At 40.2% G+C, this 22695-nt stretch overlaps 1 protein-coding gene across 1 annotated transcript; it reads right to left on the reverse strand.

Moving 5' to 3' along the window:
* Window positions 1-8531: 8531 nt before the first annotated feature.
* Window positions 8532-15948, reverse strand: CCKAR (cholecystokinin A receptor). The gene is made up of 5 exons (XM_030019373.1): window positions 15429-15948; window positions 14419-14670; window positions 12156-12417; window positions 10412-10539; window positions 8532-9787 (listed from the first exon to the last, which is right to left on the reverse strand). Exons 1-5 carry the CDS (start codon window positions 15547-15549, stop codon window positions 9261-9263), a joined length of 1290 nt encoding a protein of 429 aa, XP_029875233.1. The 5' UTR covers window positions 15550-15948; the 3' UTR covers window positions 8532-9260.
* Window positions 15949-22695: the final 6747 nt, after the last annotated feature.

The following is a 22695-nucleotide window of genomic DNA, read 5'->3' on the forward strand; positions in this document are numbered from 1 at the left end:
TCTACATACTTATTCAGTGGCCTGAAAATGCTGCTCCTACTTCACCAGGTGCCCAAAATTGTAATCCACTCTCGCCTTGCTACCCAAACCTCCACCTCCCTTAACAATACGTATATATGTGCAATACGTATATATGTGCTATCAGCCCTTAAAATGTATTGCAAAGAGCGAAGTTTAGAAAATACATATGTGTCTCCCCTTATTTTCAGTGCCGTTGGTAGGCCACTCCATAAGAGGTAGCTTAGTTGTCACATCTTGCTTCAAGCCATGGAAAGAGCGGAAGGGCATAAATTCAAGAAAGCAAAATGTGCAAGATGGTCCAACATTTTCGAAAGGTAACTTGTCAGAGAGGACATGGAAATCCTGAAATATTAATAAAATTAACCTTAGAGTTTGATGAAGCCAACCAAAATGCATCAGGAGGAGCAATCAAAAATTGCTTTAATTTTCTGGATACAAAACAATGGTTTTGTTGGTGACCTCTGTGTGAGAGTGTTAGATCTGACATACTCCACATGGAAAAGAGGAATTGCCAGAACTGGAGATCAGTCATGGGAGGTGAAAGAGAAAGGTTCATATTAAAGTTATGAAACAAAGTAGAGAGAACTCAAGCCAGATATGAAATTTTGCAGTATTAAAAAAAAAAAAAAAAAAAAGTGGATGTAAACCTACTTGATCTTGTAACTGAAAAGCAGGTGTTTCCAAGTATCCCTCCTTCAAAAGCCCTCCCGACTGCTATCTATGATAACTGATCACACAGGTGGAGAGAGTCTCACAGACACAGGAAAGTACTCAAAAGCACTTGCACAAATATGTTCTTCCAGAGAGGACCAAGGACAAATGTAAGTAAATAACAATTCTTGACTCAGAAGCAGAGCCTGAAGTTGCACAGATGGCTATATTTGAGCCCACAGGCGTATGGAAATAATATCAAAGTTCTTCAGTTTGTTTTATGTAGTAGATTAGAAAACATTATTCAAACTAAATTTGGAGGAAGCACAGAGGCAACATGAATCAGTTGCAAAATTACATTTTGGTAAGTTTATATTAATTTAGAAACATGTTGCCCTTGGTAGGGTTAGGAGAATAATTGAATGTACAAGGCACTGTAGTCTAAGCAGACACATAGATTTGGAAATTATTTTCTAGTGAAGCCAGCTGGTAGCACCAAGATGCATAACAGACTGCTGCTGTCAGTCGTCAGGAGGACACAGAAGCTCTGCGCTGAAAAAGAGCTTTTGCAACGTGAGCTGGAGGTGGGGCAGGAGAGGCAATACCTATTTCTTCTTAGCAGAGAGTACCACTCTTTTTAAGTTTGTTTACAGGATGCTAGTGATGAGTAGACTGTTTCAATTACTGGTAACTATTAAATACAAGCACTACAGTTTGGGGGTGGTGGGGTGGTTGGGGGGGGGGGTAGTTTCATTTTTAAACAATCCCTTGTTTATTTAGGTACTTGGTTTTCTACTTACCTGACTGCGACTGGGGTTTATGGTTTCTGGTTTCTGAAACCTTTGTCACTTCTAGCTCTGCCTGATGGTATTTAGGGCCCTTACAGGCTGCCTCCTACCATGCCAGTGGTGGCAGAGATGGGCTCTGTGTTGGCTGGTGGACAAGATGTGGAGGTGCAGCTCTCGGGAGGTCCCACGGATGTGCAGTGTTCTGGCGTATTAGGCTTTGGGGACAGAGGAACTTAACGTTCTATTCTTTTAACCTGTCAGCTAGGCTAGATCGTAACAATATTGTGGCAGCGTCGTTTAAACTGCTCAAGTGAGAGAGACCTGCCTCGTACAGGTGTAATACAGCACGCTCTGCTTGCTAGCAGTGCTTTGTACGCAGCAAGTTCTCCGTGGCCCTGAGAGCACTCCTCCATCTGGCTTCTCTGCTTGGGGCACGCTGCAGAGACCCCCAGCTCTGCTTGCCTGGTCTGTCCTGCTGTCAGAATCCCTTCAGCAGCAAAACCCTCTGCAAAGCCTGTAGAAAAGAAATTAATTCCAGAATAGTTGTTTTCTTTTCAAATCTCCACTTTCGACCTCGCCTAAAGCGAGTGCTTTGGTACCCAAAATGAAGTTTGATTTTTCCTGCCATCTTGCTACCTGGGGAAACTTTTGTCTGTTTGCCATGTGCCACCTTCACTTACAGGGCACAGCTGCCTTTCCCCTTGCTCTCAAGAGGGTCTTGATAATCCAAAACCAAAAAGTGTTTGCAATGATTTTCTCCTTCCACAGATCACATCACATTGTCCTTTCCACCTTATTATGATTTTTTTCTCCCAGTCTACAAGGCCAAAAGGTTTCCCGTTCCCCTTTCCTTCCATTCCTACCCCAGCCCTATGTTTGGGCTCTGCAGAACCACGTTTCCAGCTGCAGGTGCGTCAGATTCAGCTTTGTCTTCAGTCACCATCTTTCTAAATATTTGCTCTTCTACCAGTCTCATTAATCTCTTACAAGTCCCACAAAAGCAATATAGGACAAAGCTGTACACCTGCAGCTTGCTCTCTCTCTCTCTTCCTCTCCCTCTCTACGCAGCCTCTGTAATTGGAGACTTGTCAGTCTTGGCTTAGGTGTGTAGCAAAGAAAGTCTATCCTGGTTTTAATAAATACTTGACAAATTAGTGTAGTGGAGGAGTCACGTTGGATGTTAATAAATATTTGATGTCATGTGGAAAACCCAGCCTTTCAGTAAACGTTCTTTGATTTCCACTAGCTTTTACTTTTCACTGCTTGAAAAAGGGAAGGAAATAAATACAAAAGGAAAAAAAATGCTTGAAAAATACCATGGAACACACAGCTATGCCTGGCAGTCTTTTCTGGACTGTATTGTTTTGCTTTGGTCAGTTGACGCTATTTAAACAGGTTTCCTATTTAATAAACACAAAGGCACTGAGATATGTTTTCTGGATCCTTTTCCTAGATCCACAATCCCAGTGAAGCGAGGACTTTGGTAGTAGCAGAACTTTCTTCTTGTTAAAAATCCACTGTGAGAACCTGTCTCATAGCTGAAACTTTGCTTTAGTCACTACTGATTTTCTTGTAACGCAGTTGAACACTGACCACATCTGGACTGCAAATAAAAAGTTCTTTTGTCTTCAAGACACGCCAGCCCCCTCATCCTGCAATGACCTCTGTCCTTCCCCATCAGGTGATCAGAGGTGCGTTAAATTAGTTGTAGCACCCTGGGAAGCTTGAAGGGACACGAGGTTGGGTTGTCAGCAGAAGCAGCAGCTGCGCCCTCTCCGGTACAATGAATACCATAGTGTCATAACCGTACTCTTATTTTTCCTACTTGCGTGTGGACTGTGGCAGGACCATCTTTTGGGAAGCCACCAGAAAAAGCAACTCCAAAGACAGATTGTCTCGGATGACATTCCTATCCTTATGTTCCTTTACAATAATAGCACGCCAGACACAGCAACGCTGCCAGATGCCACCAGAGGGATGTGGACAAAGTTTTGAGGCAGCTTCGGAGCAAGGAAGCAGCTCTGGTTACTCCGCATCTACTTCAGTTTAGCTATGAAATCCTGAAGATCTCAGGTGTTAGAAGGCCCACAGCAGGTTTGCAAGAGTCAATGCAGTGTTCCCAGCTAGCTGGCCAGTTGTCTCTTGGGTATTGTCATCTTTTTGTTGTGGTTGCCCCTGTGCTTTCACCTCTGTCTTCACTTCGTCATGAATGAGGCCTCTTATCAGTTGCTAAATATTCTCGGAACAAGGCCCTGAGCTACTGTCCATTTAATAAACAACAAAAAAATCAGCTCTGACAGCAAGCCAAGAGCATGAGCAGCCCCTCATCTTTCCTATGGATTTAGGTTCTTTACGTGTGACTGTTCTTCACGCTTGTTTTGTAACACTGGTATTTGTACGATGTTCACAGGAGCTATGCAGCGATTTGTCCACTGTTTTAAATCGAATTTGGTATATAAGTAGCATTTATTCATTCTATCAGGAGATATTTTTGAAATTTTTAATAACTGCCAAAATAGCAGAAAATCAATTAAATGGTGTTTACCCCATAGGGGATGATTCCTACTTGATGTTTGCTACCTGCTGATGCTAATGAAGATGTTTTGTTCTTGTCTTACAGTGCAATGGACAACTGACATCTCACTAGCTCAAAATTAGTGCTTTTTGGACGCCACTGGGAACGGAAGCCAAAGAAAACTCTTCATACCATAATTATCTGTAGAGACACAGACAAATAACTCCTCGCTGGGATGATTTGCCATTAAGCAAGCAAAGCCGGAGCTTTATAATTCACAAACATTTCCTTTGCATTTTTTTTTTCTTTGATAGGTACCCAAGACAGGCTAACAAGCATTGCAGGAGGAAAAAATAAAAAGGTAATGCTACAAATGGGTCTTTTTATAAACAACTTAGACAGAAATTGTGGCATCTTTAAGGCAGACATTACTATGATGTGGATGTAACTGATGAGAGAAGAGCCAGGGTTGGATTGTGCATAAAAAGCTGGAGCTGTTTAACAGAAATTAATAGTGCATATAGAAAAACGGATAGGAAAACTAGGGTCAGAGGGTGAGCAAACCACTGACCCAGTGTCATATTTTGGCCTGTGTCGTATTTTAAATGGAAGAACAAGACATTTTGTAAAAAAAAGAAGAAAACCCAAAAACCAAACCCCAAATCCCAACTTTTTCTTTATACTCTCTACCACCCTGTCTCTGATGCTGTAATAAAAAGATTACAGCCTCTCCTTTCATATAATCCTTACTCAAAGCCATTAAGTTTTATCTTTCTTCACTTTCCTCTTGAGAATAGGCATCTTTTGCCACTAGGAACCCTAGGTTTAGCTCAACATCCATTCAATTTAGACTGAGGAAAAAAAAGAGGCATATTTATTAAAGGCCTGGGAAATGGAAGAGGAAGTAAGTGCAGTCCTTGAATCTGAAGACACTCTTAGTTTGTGTATCTTGATTTGTATAAAAAAGCATCAGCTATGGAAAAATGGGTATCTGAGAAAATAAAGGAGATGAGTAGCTATTAAAATCCTCTCAGCACCTAAAGGAATGCTTCCAAGATTAATGGTTCGTGAGGAAAAAAACACTTTAAAAAACTGCATTCACCATTGCAATTGTAAGATTACAGGATGGTTTGACTGCAGTCAGTAAATGCCTACCACATTCTGGTCTGTGCGTAGTGTGAGTATATCTGACCGTAGATTAGCTTTGATTCAGAAACACTCGCAGTGTTATATCCTGTGCTACACGGTTGTTCATCCCGATTTTCCCGGCAGCCTCTATCTGTGAGGTCCTGCAAAAGGCAGCTATCTTCTTATCAGCCTTCTGCCCCAGTACAGTCGTGCCTGTGTTTTGAGCAAGTGCCTGCTCTTATGGGAAATCCTCCCAAGTGCTGTTAGGAACTGTGTGAGTGTGTGTTTATTTGCTATGCTTTGGCTGCAATATCTCTGTATTCTACTGTATTATTTCAGCATCGCCCGAAAAGCGTCATGACGAGCCATGATGTGTGAATGTGGGTTGCACCATCGCTGGGCTCGGAGGCAGGAGGAGCAGGAGGGGATGGAGGAGCAGGCGGGACCCCGGACAGCCTCACCACCTTGCCAAGAAGGGCTTGGCAGCATCAGAAAAGAGGCCACGACTCGGGTAAGGGCGGTGTAAACCCTTTAGTGGCTGCAGTTCCAAATCCACATGCTGCTTTTCATGCAGAGCACCTGTATTTTGCCTTGGCAACAGCGAAATATATCCTTAATTTGACCCTCCACCAAGTCCTGTATTTAGCAGTACTTTAGGCATCTGTCTTAAAGCGTGCCCTAATAATAGAGGTTGCAAGTAATAATGACGGAAGTAGCAAAGGAGGACTTGGACTTTATTTACTGCGACGGGTTTGTTTTATGAACTAGTATATACTGCTTGTTTGAGCACCCCAGGAGCCGGCGTTCAAGAGAGATGATGTGTGAACTCAGACGAAGGGTTGGAAGACGTGACTGCAGAACTGCTGTGTTGTGGGCAGGATATATTGCTTGGAGCAAGGTGTTTCAGGAGTCTGTCGACCGGAGGTGATGGGGGAAATGAAGATGAGGGTACTTTCTGGGAAAGTAAATCTGGGAAGGAGAAGAAACCTGTCAAAGAGGAAAAAGAAAAAAATCTAGCAGTTGTTGGTGGGGGGGGCGAGTAACCTAGGGACTGGGAAGGGTACAGAAGAAAAAAAGGTGGTGACATGCAGGTGAAAGAGATAAGAGAAAGACAAAGGGAGAAAAAAACCCAGGAGTCAGGGGGAAAAGGGGAGGAAGAGAAAGACTTCAGAGGTTTATGAGCATTATACACCTGAAATTTATTGGTTTGCCATTTGTCTGCTACATGTGGGAAACAGTTTGCCTTTAGGTACTGCCCATTGTAGAAGCAGACTTTTAGGATAGGATTTCTCCCCACAACCCCTATAAACTAATGTTAGAATAAGGAGACTTCATGGGCTTTTTCATTTTGATATGTTTATTCCACTCACATTTATTATTGAAGATACATTTCCACTGACAGCAGTATCTGAATGAAAGGTGCTGGGAGGATTCCACGACCCTTTTTAGCAATGAAAGGGCAACATTCGGAGTCAGAAATGACTTCTGCAACACACAGATCAGTGAAAATGGCATTAAGATGCATGCAGGTTGCAGAAAGGCTGACATTTCCTGTGCTAGGAGACCAGGGTAGAAGGCGACAAAATGACTGGATTGCAATATTGCATTTTAAAAACTTAATTCCTACTCGTTGCTGGAATTTGGCTTAAGGCTTGTGACTTTGGGAGCTTGGTCAAAGAGTTAATGTGTTGGTTTAAAAAGAAAAAAGGTGCGTAGGGGGTAGTGGAGGGGAAGAGTGGCACATGCAGAGACGAGCCTTGGACAAAAGGAAACGTGTCCATTCTGGCACATTTCTAACCCTTCCCTGATTGTCGCCCGACTCCCACTCCATCAGGATCTTCTTCTCCTGCCTCCCCCACTTCACCACCTCTGAATTGTGCTCCCTGATAGTTACGAGTGGGGAATCAGTCAGAGACTCTGCTCCATTCAGCCACAGGTACTGGAGGCCACCGGGGGCTGTGATCTGATTAAGGCATTGTTGAAAACAGCTTTTGCCTTGCATCTGAAACCACTATCCTCGGACTGAATCAGTGGGAGCAGGTGAACGGTGCACGTACAGCTACGTGGGCTTCTAAGGTACCGCCGAATCTACAGCTACAAAAAGGAATTTGCCTTTTAAAGTGCATACAGAGCTGTGAATTAGGCTGTCTCACTATACAGTGTATAGTCAGCAATATTCACATCCAGTATATTATTAAAATATGATTTTTATTCTTTTACTTAAACAACAATTTTTAAACTATGTCCTATAATAAAGCCAGACTTTCAAATGGTATGAAATACTTCACAAATACTATTTCTGCTCTCACTGTTCCACATAAACCCAAAAGCAGCTAAGTTTTTCAGTTTCAACACACAGGTTTGTAGAGGGTCTCATCCTGCATCCTGAAGTGAGGTAATGAATTAAATCCCATAATTTAATTCGGTGGGTATTTGCAAAAGGTCAGATCGATGTCAGTAGTCTCAGCACCATTCCAGGAACAGTGCTACTTTATTAACGAGGCAGGCAAAACATTGTTTCTATGGATTGTGCATAAATAGTGTTTAGAATTTTTTTTAAATTTCCTGTCTGTGGACAAGCTGGATGCAAAAAAACCAATAGCCAAAGTTGTGGGCTAAGTTATATGGGTAAACCATTTCAGGCAATAACTGAGTGCAGAACATGGATCTGGGTGTCTGGAACTCAAACTGTATTTCCAATTTAAAATCATTCTGTAAAGAGATCAGATTTTCCTGATTAAGAACCCTGAGAGAGGTTATATTTAATATCCACATCTACATTCCACGCTGTGCTCAAATTTAATCTCTGCCTAATAACAAGTTTTTTAAATTATATTGATTCAGCTAGAAGATCTCCAACAGGATATTTTCACAAAACAAAATAAAATAAATGATATAACTTCTCCTGCCGAGCTCCACAGAGCAAAGGGCATGACCTGAACACCCATACTCACCTGTGCACGGCACAGGAAAGAGACTGGATTTCTTGCTCAGTAGAACACCAATAATGACATCATTCAAAGTTTTGGGTTTTTCTACATTTTGAGTCTGTTTACAAATATGTGTAGCTGGAGAAAATAGTTGTTGCAATGTTTAGAAAAACTATGTTTTCTGACAAAGTCTTTCAGCTTTTGCTCGTTGTGTCTGCTCTTTCTGCCTTTCTATGGCCGATGGCTTCTATTTCCATGTGGGCAGTACCACGCCAGGAGTGACTGTGAACATATTTGTGAAATGTATGACTACAGTGGGCATCGTCCTACGTCTTCAGTCCTGTGTCTTTTGTAAAATCACCCCTTTGCCTTTATCCCAAGGGTTTATCCCTGTGCTTCCCAGTGTGACAATTTCCACATGAGCCTTTGGGGCTCATCTAAGACCCTGCCTCTTGCATGTGCGGGTGCTTGCAGCTGCACAGAAGAAAGCCACTTCTTTGTGCTTCTTGTATGGGGTTTATTTAAACCAAAAATACAATAAATTATGTTATAATTTAGGTTATTGCCTAAGTGAATAATGCATTCCATCCACAAAGCCACCAATATTTATTTTCATTTTATTAAAAAAAAAAATTAAATTATTTTACTTCGAAGCATTATTTTCACATGGACAAGCCCATTCCCCCACCCCAAAATTCTTCTTTTAATTGACTGTGACACCAAAATGATCTCACCATGTATTAGCTCAGCTAAAACAATGTGAAAAAATACGACAAATGTAACTCAAGGATTTTGATTATGAGGGATAGATATTGAAGTGAAGATTGCAATACATGTATTCATGTTCGAGAAGAATCTATTAGCATCTTGGAAATTTTAAGAGATACTCAGAACTGCAGCCAAAAACTGAGTGAAACTGTTGATGTACAGGACACCAATTTTTACAGGAGAATTTATGACAAACAGAGCATCTTCTAAGGCTTTTTGTAAAGTCCCTTATCTTCAAAGAGCCCTCTTCCTCCTTTGTACTTTTGAAGGGAAAGTGATATAAGCTCAGACAGCGATAGCATCCATTTCCCATAAAATTCTCACTGCGTTTACTGTCAGCTGAAGTGTTTCATTACCTCAGAACTAAATCACATTCAGCTGATGCCGCAGTCACTTTCCAAGACCGGATGATAGATACTTGAATTTCTGTAGGCCACTTATTGCCTCTTCTGATGTAGCTCAGGGGGGTGCAGATGCATTCATGTGTGTGTAAGAACATTTGGAGAGTGAAGCCCTTGTTGTCTTCCCCTCCTCTTCATCACCAACTTCTCCCCGTATTACAGGGGGCTTTTGCTTTGCACAGCAGGTGAAAGTGGCTAGAAAACCCATGCGGAAACGCTTGTTCATAAAGCAGTATATGATAGGGTTCACGCAGGCAGAAGTGTAGGACAACAAGTGGATAAAGGAAATAGGAGCCCCTGAGAGACGTTGGTCTGCCGAAGTGGTGTCAAATGCACGCCAGGCATTGACACTGAAGATGGGAGTCCAGCAAAGGAAAAACAAAATCACTATCACCATCAACATGCGGATGACGAGTTTCTTGGCCATTAAGTTGGCAGAGGAGCTGCTGCTTCTCACCCTCTCTATTTTGCTATGGCTAGTAGCAGAGAGCTGTTGCAATGGCATTTTCCTTTTTCTTTTGGTTTTGTTGAGGTAGCATCCATCTCCATCCTCGTATTTGGCGCTGCAGGTACTTATTTTTCTTTCTGTACATAGAAATCAGTGCTTAAATAGGTGGCAAAATATCTCTGAACAGTGATTCAAAATAAAATATGAAGAATGGAGTCTAAGTCTAAATAAATAACATAATTCATGGCCAAACAACTGCTGCAAAGAAAGCATGGGCCTACTTCTGAGTCAGCCGTGTATCAGTTGCTCTGTGTCCGCTATCTCCCAATACTCTCACATCTTAACTCTATACAAATTGATGCAAAAGATGTAAGAACACTGTTTGCTCAAGTATTCGCTGAAGATAGTTTTCAAAATTATATGCTTATGTTTTAATTTGACAATTTTTATTGTTGTGTTTATCAACAGAAATGGTCCTCATCCATGGCCAGAAAAAAAATCTTGGTATTTCTGTAATAAACAGATTAGAAATTTAATATATCCCCCCCAGAGTCTTTGCAAACAAGCCATAGGTGAGGCATTATTTGCTAGTGAATAATGGAATCACTTCAATCAACAAGTGCATCTGACAGGTTCACGAACATAACTGACCGTAATGATCATTTTTGCAAATAGAAAATCTTGCTTTTAGTAGCCTCAACATGAGTGCTTGTATCTTCAACTCTAATTTAAAAAATACCCAAACTTAAATCTATTGTTACCTCGTGAAGATTTTCTCTGGCTGGCATCAAATTTTATTCCTCTGTAGAGTTCCAAAGAAATTAGGCCATACGCAACCATCATTATAATCCCAGGTATAAGAAAGAGTATGAGTAGCAGGAAAGTGTACCTAAAGAATCAAAAGACAAACTGAGACCAGGGAACAGCACAAAACCAGAAAAACTCCTTTTTCTCCAGGTGAGAATTGGGGGAAGGGGAACGGGGCAGGATTTCAAGATTTTTCCGAAATTTTCTCGTGCTAATCCAAAGCATCATTTTGACACCTCTGGAAATTAGAAGCTTCCCACCTCTTCTCCTCCTTCTTCTCCTAGAAAAGTAGAGCAGGAACAAGGCTATTGTGGCTGCAAAACACCCGTCGCCCAAGCTCCGGAGGCCCAGAGGAGATGGGCGCTCCCGTGGTGGTTAGAGGGGGAGGAAGGTCTCTCTGCCCATGAGTGGGGCTCCCTGCTGTAACCAGATGAGCGTCGGATGCCCTGTAGCTTTGAATGATGTAAAAATTGCCTTGCAGAAGCCAAACGAGGAGCTGCTGGTTGTCAAAGGAGCCCCGGGTACTGGCAGTCACTACTTCAGTGAGATCTAACTTGCCAAGGGTTGTGGCACACGTGGGCAGGGACACAGAAGCCACAACCCGGGCTTTCATCCCTCGGGCTACACAAAGCCCCCGGGGAGGGATCCTGGGGCCGGCAACCCCTTTGCTGAAGGAAGCAGCTTTTACTTGGCTGCACATCTGTTACTCTCCTAGGCAGCTTCGCTAATGTGATTACAAGTTGGGGAAATAATTCCGTTTAAATGCATTCACGAGCCTATGTCTCTTCTGCTCCCTGGGACTTCAGTGCAAACTCACTAATGCACCTCGGAATCTGCAATGACACCATGGAGAAGAGAATTTCACCCTGGACCCTCCCTCCTTATCTGTACTCATACTGCCAAATACCTGAGACTACCAAAAGCATTAATACAAATTCACTATGTTTGTGGATACACCATACTGAAGTCCATACGTTAATCTTGTTCCCAGTTCCAACTGACCTTCAGTATCCCAAAAAATCTGAACATCTTCTCAGTGCCAGTTAAAGCATTTAGTCATCGTGCAAGGACACAACTTCTAAGAGTATTGCTGCTTGATAGTGCTACTATTTACTTACTCTGCCTGGACGTGTAGGACTTGGAGCACTGTCTGTCCCCTCACCTCTCTGCCCCTATTCTCTATAAGTGACCAAAAGGGTTCAGTTCTCAAGAAAGGCATTTGCAGCCTCTCCAAGTTCTCATATTCTACTTCTCTGCTTCAGACGACCTTCAGACAAACAAATTAACAGGCAAGGCAGCACACAGTGGGGCGCTTGTATGTGTCTGCGTTTCTCAAAGAATCAAGGATTTCTCTGAAAAGATCTAAGTTTATGTATAAATTAGTGAAACCAGCATTCCTACTTGAAGAGTGACAGATGCTTTCCTTAGAGCGACAGTAAGGGCTTAGCAGACCATAGTGTGAGAATCATTGCCATGTTGGGTATCATTCCTATGACAAGGGGAAAGTCATACAAGTGTCAAAATGTAAGCAGCTTAAAAATATGATTTTTTTTTTTTTTTTACTTCTTAAATAAGCATGATAGAAGTGTAAACGTTTGCTGAAGGTTAATACTTGATTTTCAATAGGCTTAATGCTACCATGAAATCCTGTTTTCCACCAGATAATTATGCATTTGCCAACAGTCAGTTATGTCTTACCAAGATTGCTGAATGACATCACTTGGCCAAAGGAGCCGACACATATTTGCAGTGGTGTTGTTGTACTTGGTAAAAGGTACCAGTTTGCTGTAAATTGGGTATGGTGACATGATAGTAAAGGAAACACACCAGGTAGTAGCAATCACTTTCAAGGCATGAGATTTTGTCTGCCAGACCCTGGACTGCAGAGGTTTGCAAATGGCACTGTATCTCTCCAGAGATATGGCAACCAGGTTGAATGTAGATACACTTACAGAGACACCTATATATATAAAATAAAGAAAAAGGTTATTTTCTTGTTTTAAAGGTTCATGTTATTTTCAAATAGTCTTGCTAACTTTCTGTATGCATATAGAAAATTAAAAATATAGCAACCTATTTATAAGCTAAAATATTTATAAATATCATACTGATTAAGTCAGCAAAGAATGTGTGGGCGATGGGTCTGGGTCTCCAGACTGATGTTACTCCTCTGCACTTCTCTAACTCCAGAGTCCAAGAGAAAAGTTTCATTCTTTCAAACCATGAAATTCTGATAACAGGGAAAGAATATGCTTTTCCTCCTAATTCTTCTCTTCGCTACTGTGGTTTATCCACTCCACTAATTGCATTGAAATTCAAACAAGCATTTGAAATCAGTGGGATTATGCTATTAATTACTCTTTTAACACAGAATTTCATAGTCCCTCTTCTATTGTTTTAATTTTTTTAAGTGTCCTGCTTGACTGGTGATCTGATTTTCTCATTCAAGAGAATTAAGTATGTTATCACTTTTTAAATTAGATGCTAATGGAGTTACAAAGCAGGAGAAATGAAGTCATGAAGCAGAATCTTTGCCTTTAAAGTCCCCTTAATTTCTCCTGTTCATATATTACAAAATAAAATGCAGTGGTCTGTATTTCTGTCACTGAGGTGTCCCAGTTTATCACTGCAAGATTATAAATATTTCTTCTTAACTTTGTCACAATTTTTTCTTTCAGTGAATGAGCTTTCATTTAATAGTCTCTGTGAATGTTCTAATGTGGGTCAAAATATAAAATGCCAATATCTTTTGTTTGCTTTACACAAATTATCTGTAATTTAAAATAAGTGTTCCTACATCTTAAAATGAAAAATTGAGCATAGGTGATGCAATGGACGTCAGTGTCTGTTTGTCAATTGAAACCTATGTTAACATGAACTGCTAATGGGAAATATCCACATTCTGACTCTTAATATAAAACACCTTCATAATGAAAAACTCCATGTTCAAAAATATTTCACTGGATTTTTTTTTATAAAGTAATTTACACAGTTTGAAATAAGAGAAGGATGACAATGCTTCAGTAATGGTTTATGGTATTTATGGCAGCAATTCATTATAATTGTTTAAACATGGCCTTTAGTTTTATTGGTTTTATCTACAAAAAGATGTTGATTTCCCATTCGCCCACTTTAGGTGTGTACTTTCACATTACATCAAAGTTCTCAAGGGCACAGGTTGAAAGGGGACCTAAGGTTTCTGTAATTAACCACGGGTCTTCCAAGGTAGCAAAAACTTTACATAATGTTCTCCTTTTTTTTTTTTTTTTTTTAACTAAACAAGCAAACACACAGGAAGTATTGGAAGTGAGACAAAATCACTTACACAGGGATACGTAATCCAGGCATTTTGAAACTCCTGGCCCCACAACCAAAGGAGGTACGGCAAGGCATGTAGAAGTGATGCTTCTTAAAGCCAGCCTCTAAAACCTGTGTCTGTATTCTGTGGTCTTCTGGTGAGCTCTGATCACGCCTGGTCTGTTCTCAAAAAGGGCTTGCTCTAACTTCCAGCTCTGCAAATGACACCTACTTCGGCCTATTTTTTTTCATGTATTGCTGCTACCAAAAATCTGTGGGCAAAATCTGCCTTTGGTGAGTACTGTACAACCCTGTCATTTGCCATGGTTGATCTGAACACTGCTAGTAACTCTGTCAGTGATGGGTAAGCAAGCACATGTGCCAGGTTCCTCCTCAAAGCTTGATCGTGCAACACGGTTCTGACTTAACCCGATTCAGCAAAACTTCTGTATGTCGTTAAAATTAAGTGGGTGCCTCTGTGTTTTGCTGGATCAGACTGAGGAAACCAGAACCATGAAGATTTGCATGACAAAGTTGTTTCTTTGTGATTTTGGTAACTGTTCAATGGCAGATGGAAACAATTGGCTTTTTACTGGTCTTTAATGACCTTCTCACCTATTTCATTAGTCAGTCTTCAAAATAAGTATAAACTTCCAACACTTACCCATGAAATAAGTGGCAGTTTTGCAAACAGCACTACCAAAAATAAAATCTTTCAGCAGGTTGGGAATGAGGGTGAATGGCATGCAGAAAAGGCAGAGCATCAGGTCGCTGACTGCTAGTGACAGCAGAAACGTGTTGGTGACTGTTCTCATCCGCTTGTTTCTTATCAGCACTGTAATTACCAGCATGTTTCCCAAAACGCTGAGCAGAAATATCAAACAATACAGCAGAATCCGAATTATCTGATGCAAATCTGAAAATTGTCACAAGGAAAAATCAGTTATGCAGCATGCAGCTCATAGACTAGTGTTATATATTTCATCCTTTAATCAAAAGGTAAAAGCCTTTCTGTATTCAGTTTTACTAAGGTTTATGTCTTTACACCAATGCAAAATCAATGGAAGTGCTGAAATTCTTAAACTTATTCTGATCTACCTGAATTGCATAACATTAAAATACCATACATGTAATACAATGTACATCTGGAGAGCCAAACACGACTTCTTAAATGCACGTTCTGCTCACACTACCTGGTGTGAACCATTCACTCACCATGGGAGTTTCTCCTTTATGCAGAAGTAAGAAACGACACAGCAATCAAAAAGATTTTAATACATGGATTTTTTTTTCAGCCTCAGAGTGCTATAATTTCATATTTAATCACTTTCATACACGGTATCAGATCAGATAACTCCATTGTTATTGAATTGCTCAAAGAGTAAAAATCATGTTTCTACAAGTCCTTAGCACAGCTGTTTACATTTTGTGCCCAATAGTGCTACTGTTTTGGTTTTCCATTATATCCAAATTTTGTTCTAGTTGAAATTTTAACCTGGAAAACCAGCACATACTAAATTCTTTCCTGCCTGTTTCTGATCCTAACTTATCAGCAAGCAGTTGATTTTGCACTCCCTCACAGAAAAAGCCTTGTGTAGCTGTTTCTTTTCATAGTAGCTCTACTTCCAGCTAGCAGTAAAACTGCCTGAAAAAAATCTATTTATCTATACATACCTTTAGAAGGATAAGGTGGATCATCCACACAGAAAAAAGTGTCATTTTCCAAGATGATATCGCACAAGAAAGCAGTAATATTGGTACCATTCCCAAGGAAGCTACCATCAACTATTTCCATTCTTCAGTATCCACAGGTTAGCTTTGACGAGGAGGAGGGTGGGTTTGTAACTATCTGCCCATTCTTTCAGTAAACAAATACATTTCTGAATGAAATCGTCGGGAGAAACACAAGAGAGGCAGTTGTGCAAGGAAGCTCTTCTAACTCTCCGTCAGGAGCACCCAGCACAGAGTCCTGTTCAGGCTGAACAAGATTTATTGCAGGGGCACACAAGGCAGTTCAGAAAAGCAAAGCATGCTTGCACATACACACCTACACATATGCATGCACATACACACACACACACACACATCCCCTCTGGTACTTTTTTAGATCCACCCTCTTCTGTTACTGGACTACTGTTAGGATTATAAACAGGCTGGAAAAAGATTACAGCATTAACCCCTTGCAAGATTGGTTCTATTCAAGTCTCAGCAATATTTCTCAGAGGGAGTCTGTTACGCCACGGCCAATAAATCACAACCAGTGAGTGATGAGAGTGATAAATCCATCTCTCAACCAACAACATATAAAATGGTAAGAGTAGCTGAATAAAAGGGCAGAGAAAAACATAGTGAAGATTTTGCATGCCCTAAAAGGAAACGCTTCTTATCTTCATATTTTTCAAAGCAGACTGAAGACTGGGTACGCTCAGAAAAACAAGAGCTGTTACATTTATCTCATTTGGTGAAGTGCTAACTTCATATGAAAGTGCTGTACGTGCCTGATCCAAACTCCAGCCAGTTGACAGAAAGACCCATTAATTTCAATGTTCTTGGATCAAACTTTATGAAAGTATGATATTAGAATTATCGGTTAATATAAGCAGAAGCCTACACATTTTCTCAGTGCAAGGGCTTGTATATGACTTGAATACAAACTTGATGAACTGATAAACTGTGGCACATTAGTTATGCATTAGTGTACAACACAACAATCCTGATTGTTTAAAAGAAACCCTTTCTTCTGAGTTCTGCTTTTTGAATACATAAATATCATCCTGTCTGGTGTTTTCACAAAGTCATGGGCTTTTAACTTCCAGTATACAGCTTGTTTATGGCCAAAAATGTGAATTAATGTTATAAATGAATCCCTGCTATAACTCAATGGAAAACAAATTTCACATTTCAAATCTCTTCTACTTAAACAGGCAGAGCAATAACAGGTTTCTAATAACAAGTCCGGACCCCTTAAAGTTGATATACACAGACTGGAAGGCCTGGATTTCTTTCCCAGTCTCGCCAGCTTTGCCTTATGGTGCCACTAACGGGAATAGGAACGTAGGAGAGTAGATTGAAAAGTTACAGCTAAAGTTCTAATTTCTAAATTATCTTTTCTTTAGCAGATTCATTATATTTTTTCCATTTCTTTTACAGATTTTTCCAGTCTTTAAAAATCTGAGATAAAACAACTCAAATTGGCAATTGGTGTATACAATGTGTAACTGTCTCAGCTGAAAAAAACATTCAGTCCAGCAGGACTCAATTCCAGCTTCAAAGGTGTAACATACTTGTAGGAAATTAATCCAGAACACACGTTCTAGTTTATTTTTCTACTTGTGAATCTCAAAATGGGAGAAAATCATACTGAAGAAACAAAAGTTAAAATATGTTTCCATTTCTGCAATGATTCAGCATTAAGCTTGAACATTAGGTACCAACATCTCTGAAACACGATTTTCTCTTAGCTGCCTAATTCAGCTTTAAATTTTTTATATGTTTTTTATTATTAAATTGATGGGTATTACTAGTCAACCACTCTATTAAATGACAAATGCCTACTTAATTAAACATATAAAATTTTTGTTGTTGTTTTAGTTTTTAATTTAGTTGTAATTATTCCAGTATTTCCTGAACATTTTCTTTGACAATTTAAAATTATTATAATATCCAAACCAGCTGAAATGGCAGCCAAGAAAGGTGCTGATTTAGTGCTGGTAATGCACAGGAAAAATAATGGATGCTTTTTGGAAAGGACTACTGAACTTAGATTGTTTTTTTGCTCTTCTTCATAGACAACAGCAAGATGCAGACTTCTGGTTAGCAACTTCTCCTTCCTTTGAAAATTGCTTTCTATAGATGAAAAAATCAAGGACAAACCAACTCAGACCAAATTTTGTAGCCTATGTCTGCCTTTCTAAGGTGTCCTTTACACTTGAAATACTGATCCTGCTTTCCATATCCATATGCAACTCACTTCAATGAAGTCTTTAAATTTTAGAGCATTTTCTTTTGTCATGAAGTAGCATTCAATCTGAAAGATTTTGAGCTTTAAGAAACCTTTGTGTATCAAAAGAAGTTATTATAATTATTTATAATTATTATAATAGTCTGACCTGCTGCAAAACATAGGCTGGGTAATTGTGTTTAGCAATTCCTTTACTGAATTAAATAGCCTGTAATGGAGTTCGAGTCTTTCTGTAAGCAAGATGTCAAATTGTTGTTCTGGGCTTATTATTCTTAATGTGGAAGAGATCTTTCTGGATTCCTGGCACCTTCTGTTAGATCTGCATTAGAGAAATGATTGGATATGTTTTCAGTTGCAGTTGTGTTGAATGGTTGATATTAGCAGTATTTTTTTTTACCGTATTATTTATTTACCATAGATGTGTTGCTATTTGAGGTTGGAGTCTCTCTCAATTCATTTTTAATCTACAGTTTTTATACTGGTTATACCACTATACTTTTGGGGTCAGGGGTTAATTGCTGGTATTCTGACGAGTTACAGTTGTTTTTTTCTGTACCTTGAGGAAGCAATGTTACACTAAAGAGAAAGATTAATTTTTATTTATGTTGTCAAATACAGACTGAGTTTGTGCACTTGTCATCATCTGCTGGGCTTGCAGTCTTGCTAAACTGGATTGCACAGAGTCTTCCATGAAGTCTCCAGGACCTGGTTAAAAAGAAAAGAAGCAATAGAGTGAATGGAGGTCTGGGGGAGACATAGTCAGTGATCAGGAGGGAAGACAAGATTAGGGGGATCATTGCAATCAAAGAGATTACACTGGGGCTATTGTCTCTCACTGTCTCTCATGATACAGTGAATTATTATTCTGAAATTAACTTCTCTGTACCTGTCATGATTTTGTCATATCTGAAGAACATCACGTTGGTTATTCATTCCTGGTAAACAAGCTGTTTCATACCTTCCATGAGCATCACGGCCCAGGTCTAAAATCTTTTCTAGTTATTCTACAGTCTCTCACAGATGCTAACACGTTAAGATGAACCAAGGATTTAAATAATGGCATATTGAGTTTTTGTGTTGTTTTTTCCTCTGTTCCTTTCCTAATAATTCCTGTAATCCTATTTGCTTTTTTTATGACTACTGAGAATTTAACTGATGTTTTCATGGAAGAATCTACTGTAAGTTCAGTAGTCTCTTTCTTGCATAGTAATATGTAGTTTAGACCCCTACACTGCTCATGAAAAATTATAACTGTTTTCTGCTTTGCAGTGATTTTTATTCTCCCATTTTATCAGAAAGAGCTTTCTGGGGTTCTTCATAGTTAGTTTTTGCTTCTCCTCTCCTTGAATGACTTAGCATCAGCAGAAAACTCTTCTACCTCACCCCTCTTCCCATTTTCTGGGGCATTTATGAAAGAGATGAACAGCTGTAGCAAAGCTTCCTGTGGGGCTCCATTCATAATTGCCTTTCACTCCTACTTTTCACTCCTACTTTTTATTTCCAGTCTTCTAATGTTGCTGTTCCCAGTTTCACTCCAGGCCAATGGTCTACTCGTCCATGATGTTAAATTGCTCCTGAACTGCTGCTTCCATAATTCTCCTTGTTCTTTCTGGCAAGCAAATCCATGCCAACTTTGCTTTCTCAGCCCAGATAAGTCTTCCAGGACTACCTGTGAACATTGATTGCCATGAGTTAAATCATCCAAGGCCTTAGGAAGCTCCACCTAGAGAAGCAATGAAGAAACAAACTAAGAAGTGATGCAGCAGCTCAGTAATGTGGGTTGTGCCCACAGCATGAGGAAATAAAGTTTTAAGTTAAAGAAACAAAACACAAAGCCTGAAGCATGCATGCAAGTCATTGAAAAAACTCAGCATGTATTCTACTGAGTTATCAAGACCTTTACCAGCATTGCCACCACTGAATCACCAGTTACTCATGGCTCACTGGCTCTGTGTCCACATGATGCTCATGGATGCCAGGAACTTGGCTTCCAAGTAATTGCCTCTGATTGCCAGCCTAAGGAGAGAGTGCCTTTTTGACTACTTTTTTTTTTTCTGGAGAGAGAAGGAGAGCAGACCTTTCCATTCCACTTTCACAAATGTAGCCCAGAGCCATGTTTGCATTGCAGCTCACTTTTTCTGGATGTGCAAATTCAGTTGACACTTGTCAGGCTAATTGTCCTGAATTACATGTGAGCAGATGGCTTCATCCATTGCCATTCATGTCTTCCCAATGCAAGCCCACTGGTGGTGGCAGTGGCAGTGCCAGGCTGTGTGTAAAAAAGCCTGCCATGACCATACCATATGGAAAAGGCTGAACTGTCAGAAAGCAGTGGGCTCTTGTGGAGGACTTGGCATAATGTTCTTCACCTCTGGAAGTCCTGGACATAGCTGGTCATCAGTGGTACATACCACTGCACGGTCCCACTGAGCCCCGTGCTCTCAGGGGGGTCAGAAGCTGGCTGGGGCTGCAGGTCAGTACAACAAACACAATAAAGCCAGTGCATGTCTCTTGCATTGGTCTCAACTGTATGTGGGAAGGTGTGAAGGACCAGCTTCCCCAGGACTGTAGAAGCCCCTCACCTAGCCCCATCTCAAGGGATGGGCACACTACAGTATCAAGACATGCTTCCTAAGCACATGCAAGAGAGCTGAAGACAATGAGGCCAGCAACCATGGCCGGAGGCTTCATGTAGTCAGCAGAAATTCAAAATGGACCAAACTGTCTTGAATGCAGCCTGCGTTGTGAAGCCTCTCGGCATGGTCACGTACTGTCAGACAGCAAATGAGTGGAGAGCATAGTGGTGGGAGGCAGCACGTGGTGCATAGACATGAAGGGTTGAGGGATAAGTACTGAGCCATGATTGACTCCAGAGGGTACTAATTCCAACCAAAAGCAAGTGCGGAACGAGTGAGGAAATGCTATCTTGTGCAAATCCCAGCAACTGTGTAGTTACTGTTTAAAAGAAACTGGATCATCTTGTTTACATGCTCAGATCTCTAAATCTGCAAGATGTAGCTTTCCTCTAAAAAATTTGTGCAGACCATGTGTCCAGAGATTTTTACCTGTTATTACTGACCCTACCAGTTTTCCTTGTGTGGATGTCAACCTTACAGACTGGCTCATAATTCCAAGGAACTAAAGTTCCCCTGGAGCCCTTTTTAAACATTGGCATCACATTTGCACAGTTTTTTTCCTCTGGCGACAACATAGTTCTAAGCAAGAGATTACACATCATGTTTAATAATTTTAGTATTTCCTTTAGAAGTTCTGGATGAATACCATCTGGTCCTGGGCTGAGCTGGATTCAGCATCTGCTGGTTCAATTGCCAGACTAAATGAGTAAGAATTTGCTATGAACTCTTGACTCCCCTTTTGGAGTGGATTTCTGCATGAAACATATTAAGATCAAAGAGTTTTGTTTTTCTAGGCATTTTTTTACATAGATTTACTCAAAGGCACAGCCAACAATCTTAATGTTTGGACAGTTCTGAGTTGCCTTTTTAACATCACTTCTCTCCACTACATTTAGCTAATTGCGTGACAGATGACTCTCCATGCAGATCAGTATCATCTCATCGTTTCCCTGCAAGCTTTAAGAGAGAGAAAAAAAGGATGCTGTTTAAATGAAATGCTTGCTAATCACAGAAGTAATTTTATTATTTAGGAGAAACAAAAACCTGAATGTCTGTCCCACTTGAACTTAATCATGCATTATTTGGGATGTTGGAAGTTTTAGGCAAGAACTTCCTTTGAGTTGGCTGCTTTATTAACAACACTAATTTATTAATAAAATTGGCTTTGTAAGTTAGGAAATAATTTAGGTACCATACTGTACCTGTGTAGATAGTTCAGAGTAAAGTATACAAAAATTTTTTTTTCCCTGTATTCAAAGAAGGGGAGGCCTGCTAATCCATGGTAACAAAAGAATCTGCCATTTTAATTTATTTTTTTGTTTATTTTAGTTGTAATCCTTTTTTCCCCCTGTAACGTCAAATACTGAACACACTGGCTTTGCAGCCAAAACGGTTGCTGTGCTCTGTCATTTCATGCTGTGTGTATAATGCTTTTCTCATCCAAAACCAAACCACATCAATTTACAGTTGCCTCATTCTTTTTCCTGAACAATAAGCATCTGTTCTCTTTTTTCATTAATTTGACAAAGATCTTTACTTAAATTTAAATAGGATCTCCACTTGTAAAATGATGAATTCGGAAAATCTTATCTTTATCTTGTGTCAAACCTACAAATAATTTTGGGTTTGTTGCCAGGTCTTTTTTGTCCTGGCAAATGAAATAAAATAAATGAATTAGAAGAAATATATACGGAAAGTCATAGTCTACTTCTGTTCTCACTTGCCAGGATTATGCTGGCATTAGGCCACTGATTCAGTGGAGTTACTCACACAGATACAAACTACAGGGAGATCCGGATTAAGCCACACTTTTGGAGAGCACACAAAATTCTTAGGAACACATTTATTCAAGATTTTTCAAGGTGATCTGAGCTTGAGTTCTATCAGTGTCTCACAGTAAGCGCAATTAAGACCAGTTTATACCATACTCATCTGAACTCAATAACATAAGGATGAAATTTACTTCAGAGCACGTTGTTGTACCATCAGTGGTTTCTGAAATAGCATTCACCAACCGCAGAGGGGATCGAAGGCAAACAAGGTGCTCTTGCTGCCCCTGCAGTGCATCTCCAGTGGTCATGTATGACAGTGCTGTGGCATGTAGCTTAATAAATGCCTGGAAGACTCCACGGGTCTTGATAGATGATACTCCATCCGGACACATCTCAAGGTATCTTTTAACTGATTTTGGCAGTGACCACTTTTCTGTCTTTTGAAGTGCCAACTCCTAGTATTTTAACTTCTTGGATGTTTGCAGTATCATCCACCTGACCTACCTTTGAGACATTACAGCTGGGGTTGATGCCTTCATGGACATCCAGTCAGCCTGTCATACTCTCTTCCT

The sequence above is a fragment of the Aquila chrysaetos genome, chromosome 1 (genome assembly GCF_900496995.4).
Source record: "Aquila chrysaetos chrysaetos chromosome 1, bAquChr1.4, whole genome shotgun sequence".
Classification (NCBI taxonomy): Eukaryota; Metazoa; Chordata; class Aves; order Accipitriformes; family Accipitridae; genus Aquila; species Aquila chrysaetos.

What these genes read in the sequence shown, in the direction of transcription:
- CCKAR (XM_030019373.1), bottom strand. Translation starts at nt 15,549, where the DNA reads ATGGAAATAGTTGATGGTAGCTTCCTTGGGAATGGTACCAATATTACT. An exon ending in TCCACCTTATCCTTCTAAAG is followed by an intron (nt 14,671 to 15,428) that starts GTATGTATAGAT and finishes GACAATTTTCAG; the next exon opens with ATTTGCATCAGATAATTCGG. An exon ending in GATGTCATTCAGCAATCTTG is followed by an intron (nt 10,540 to 12,155) that starts GTAAGACATAAC and finishes TTGATTCTTTAG; the next exon opens with GTACACTTTCCTGCTACTCA.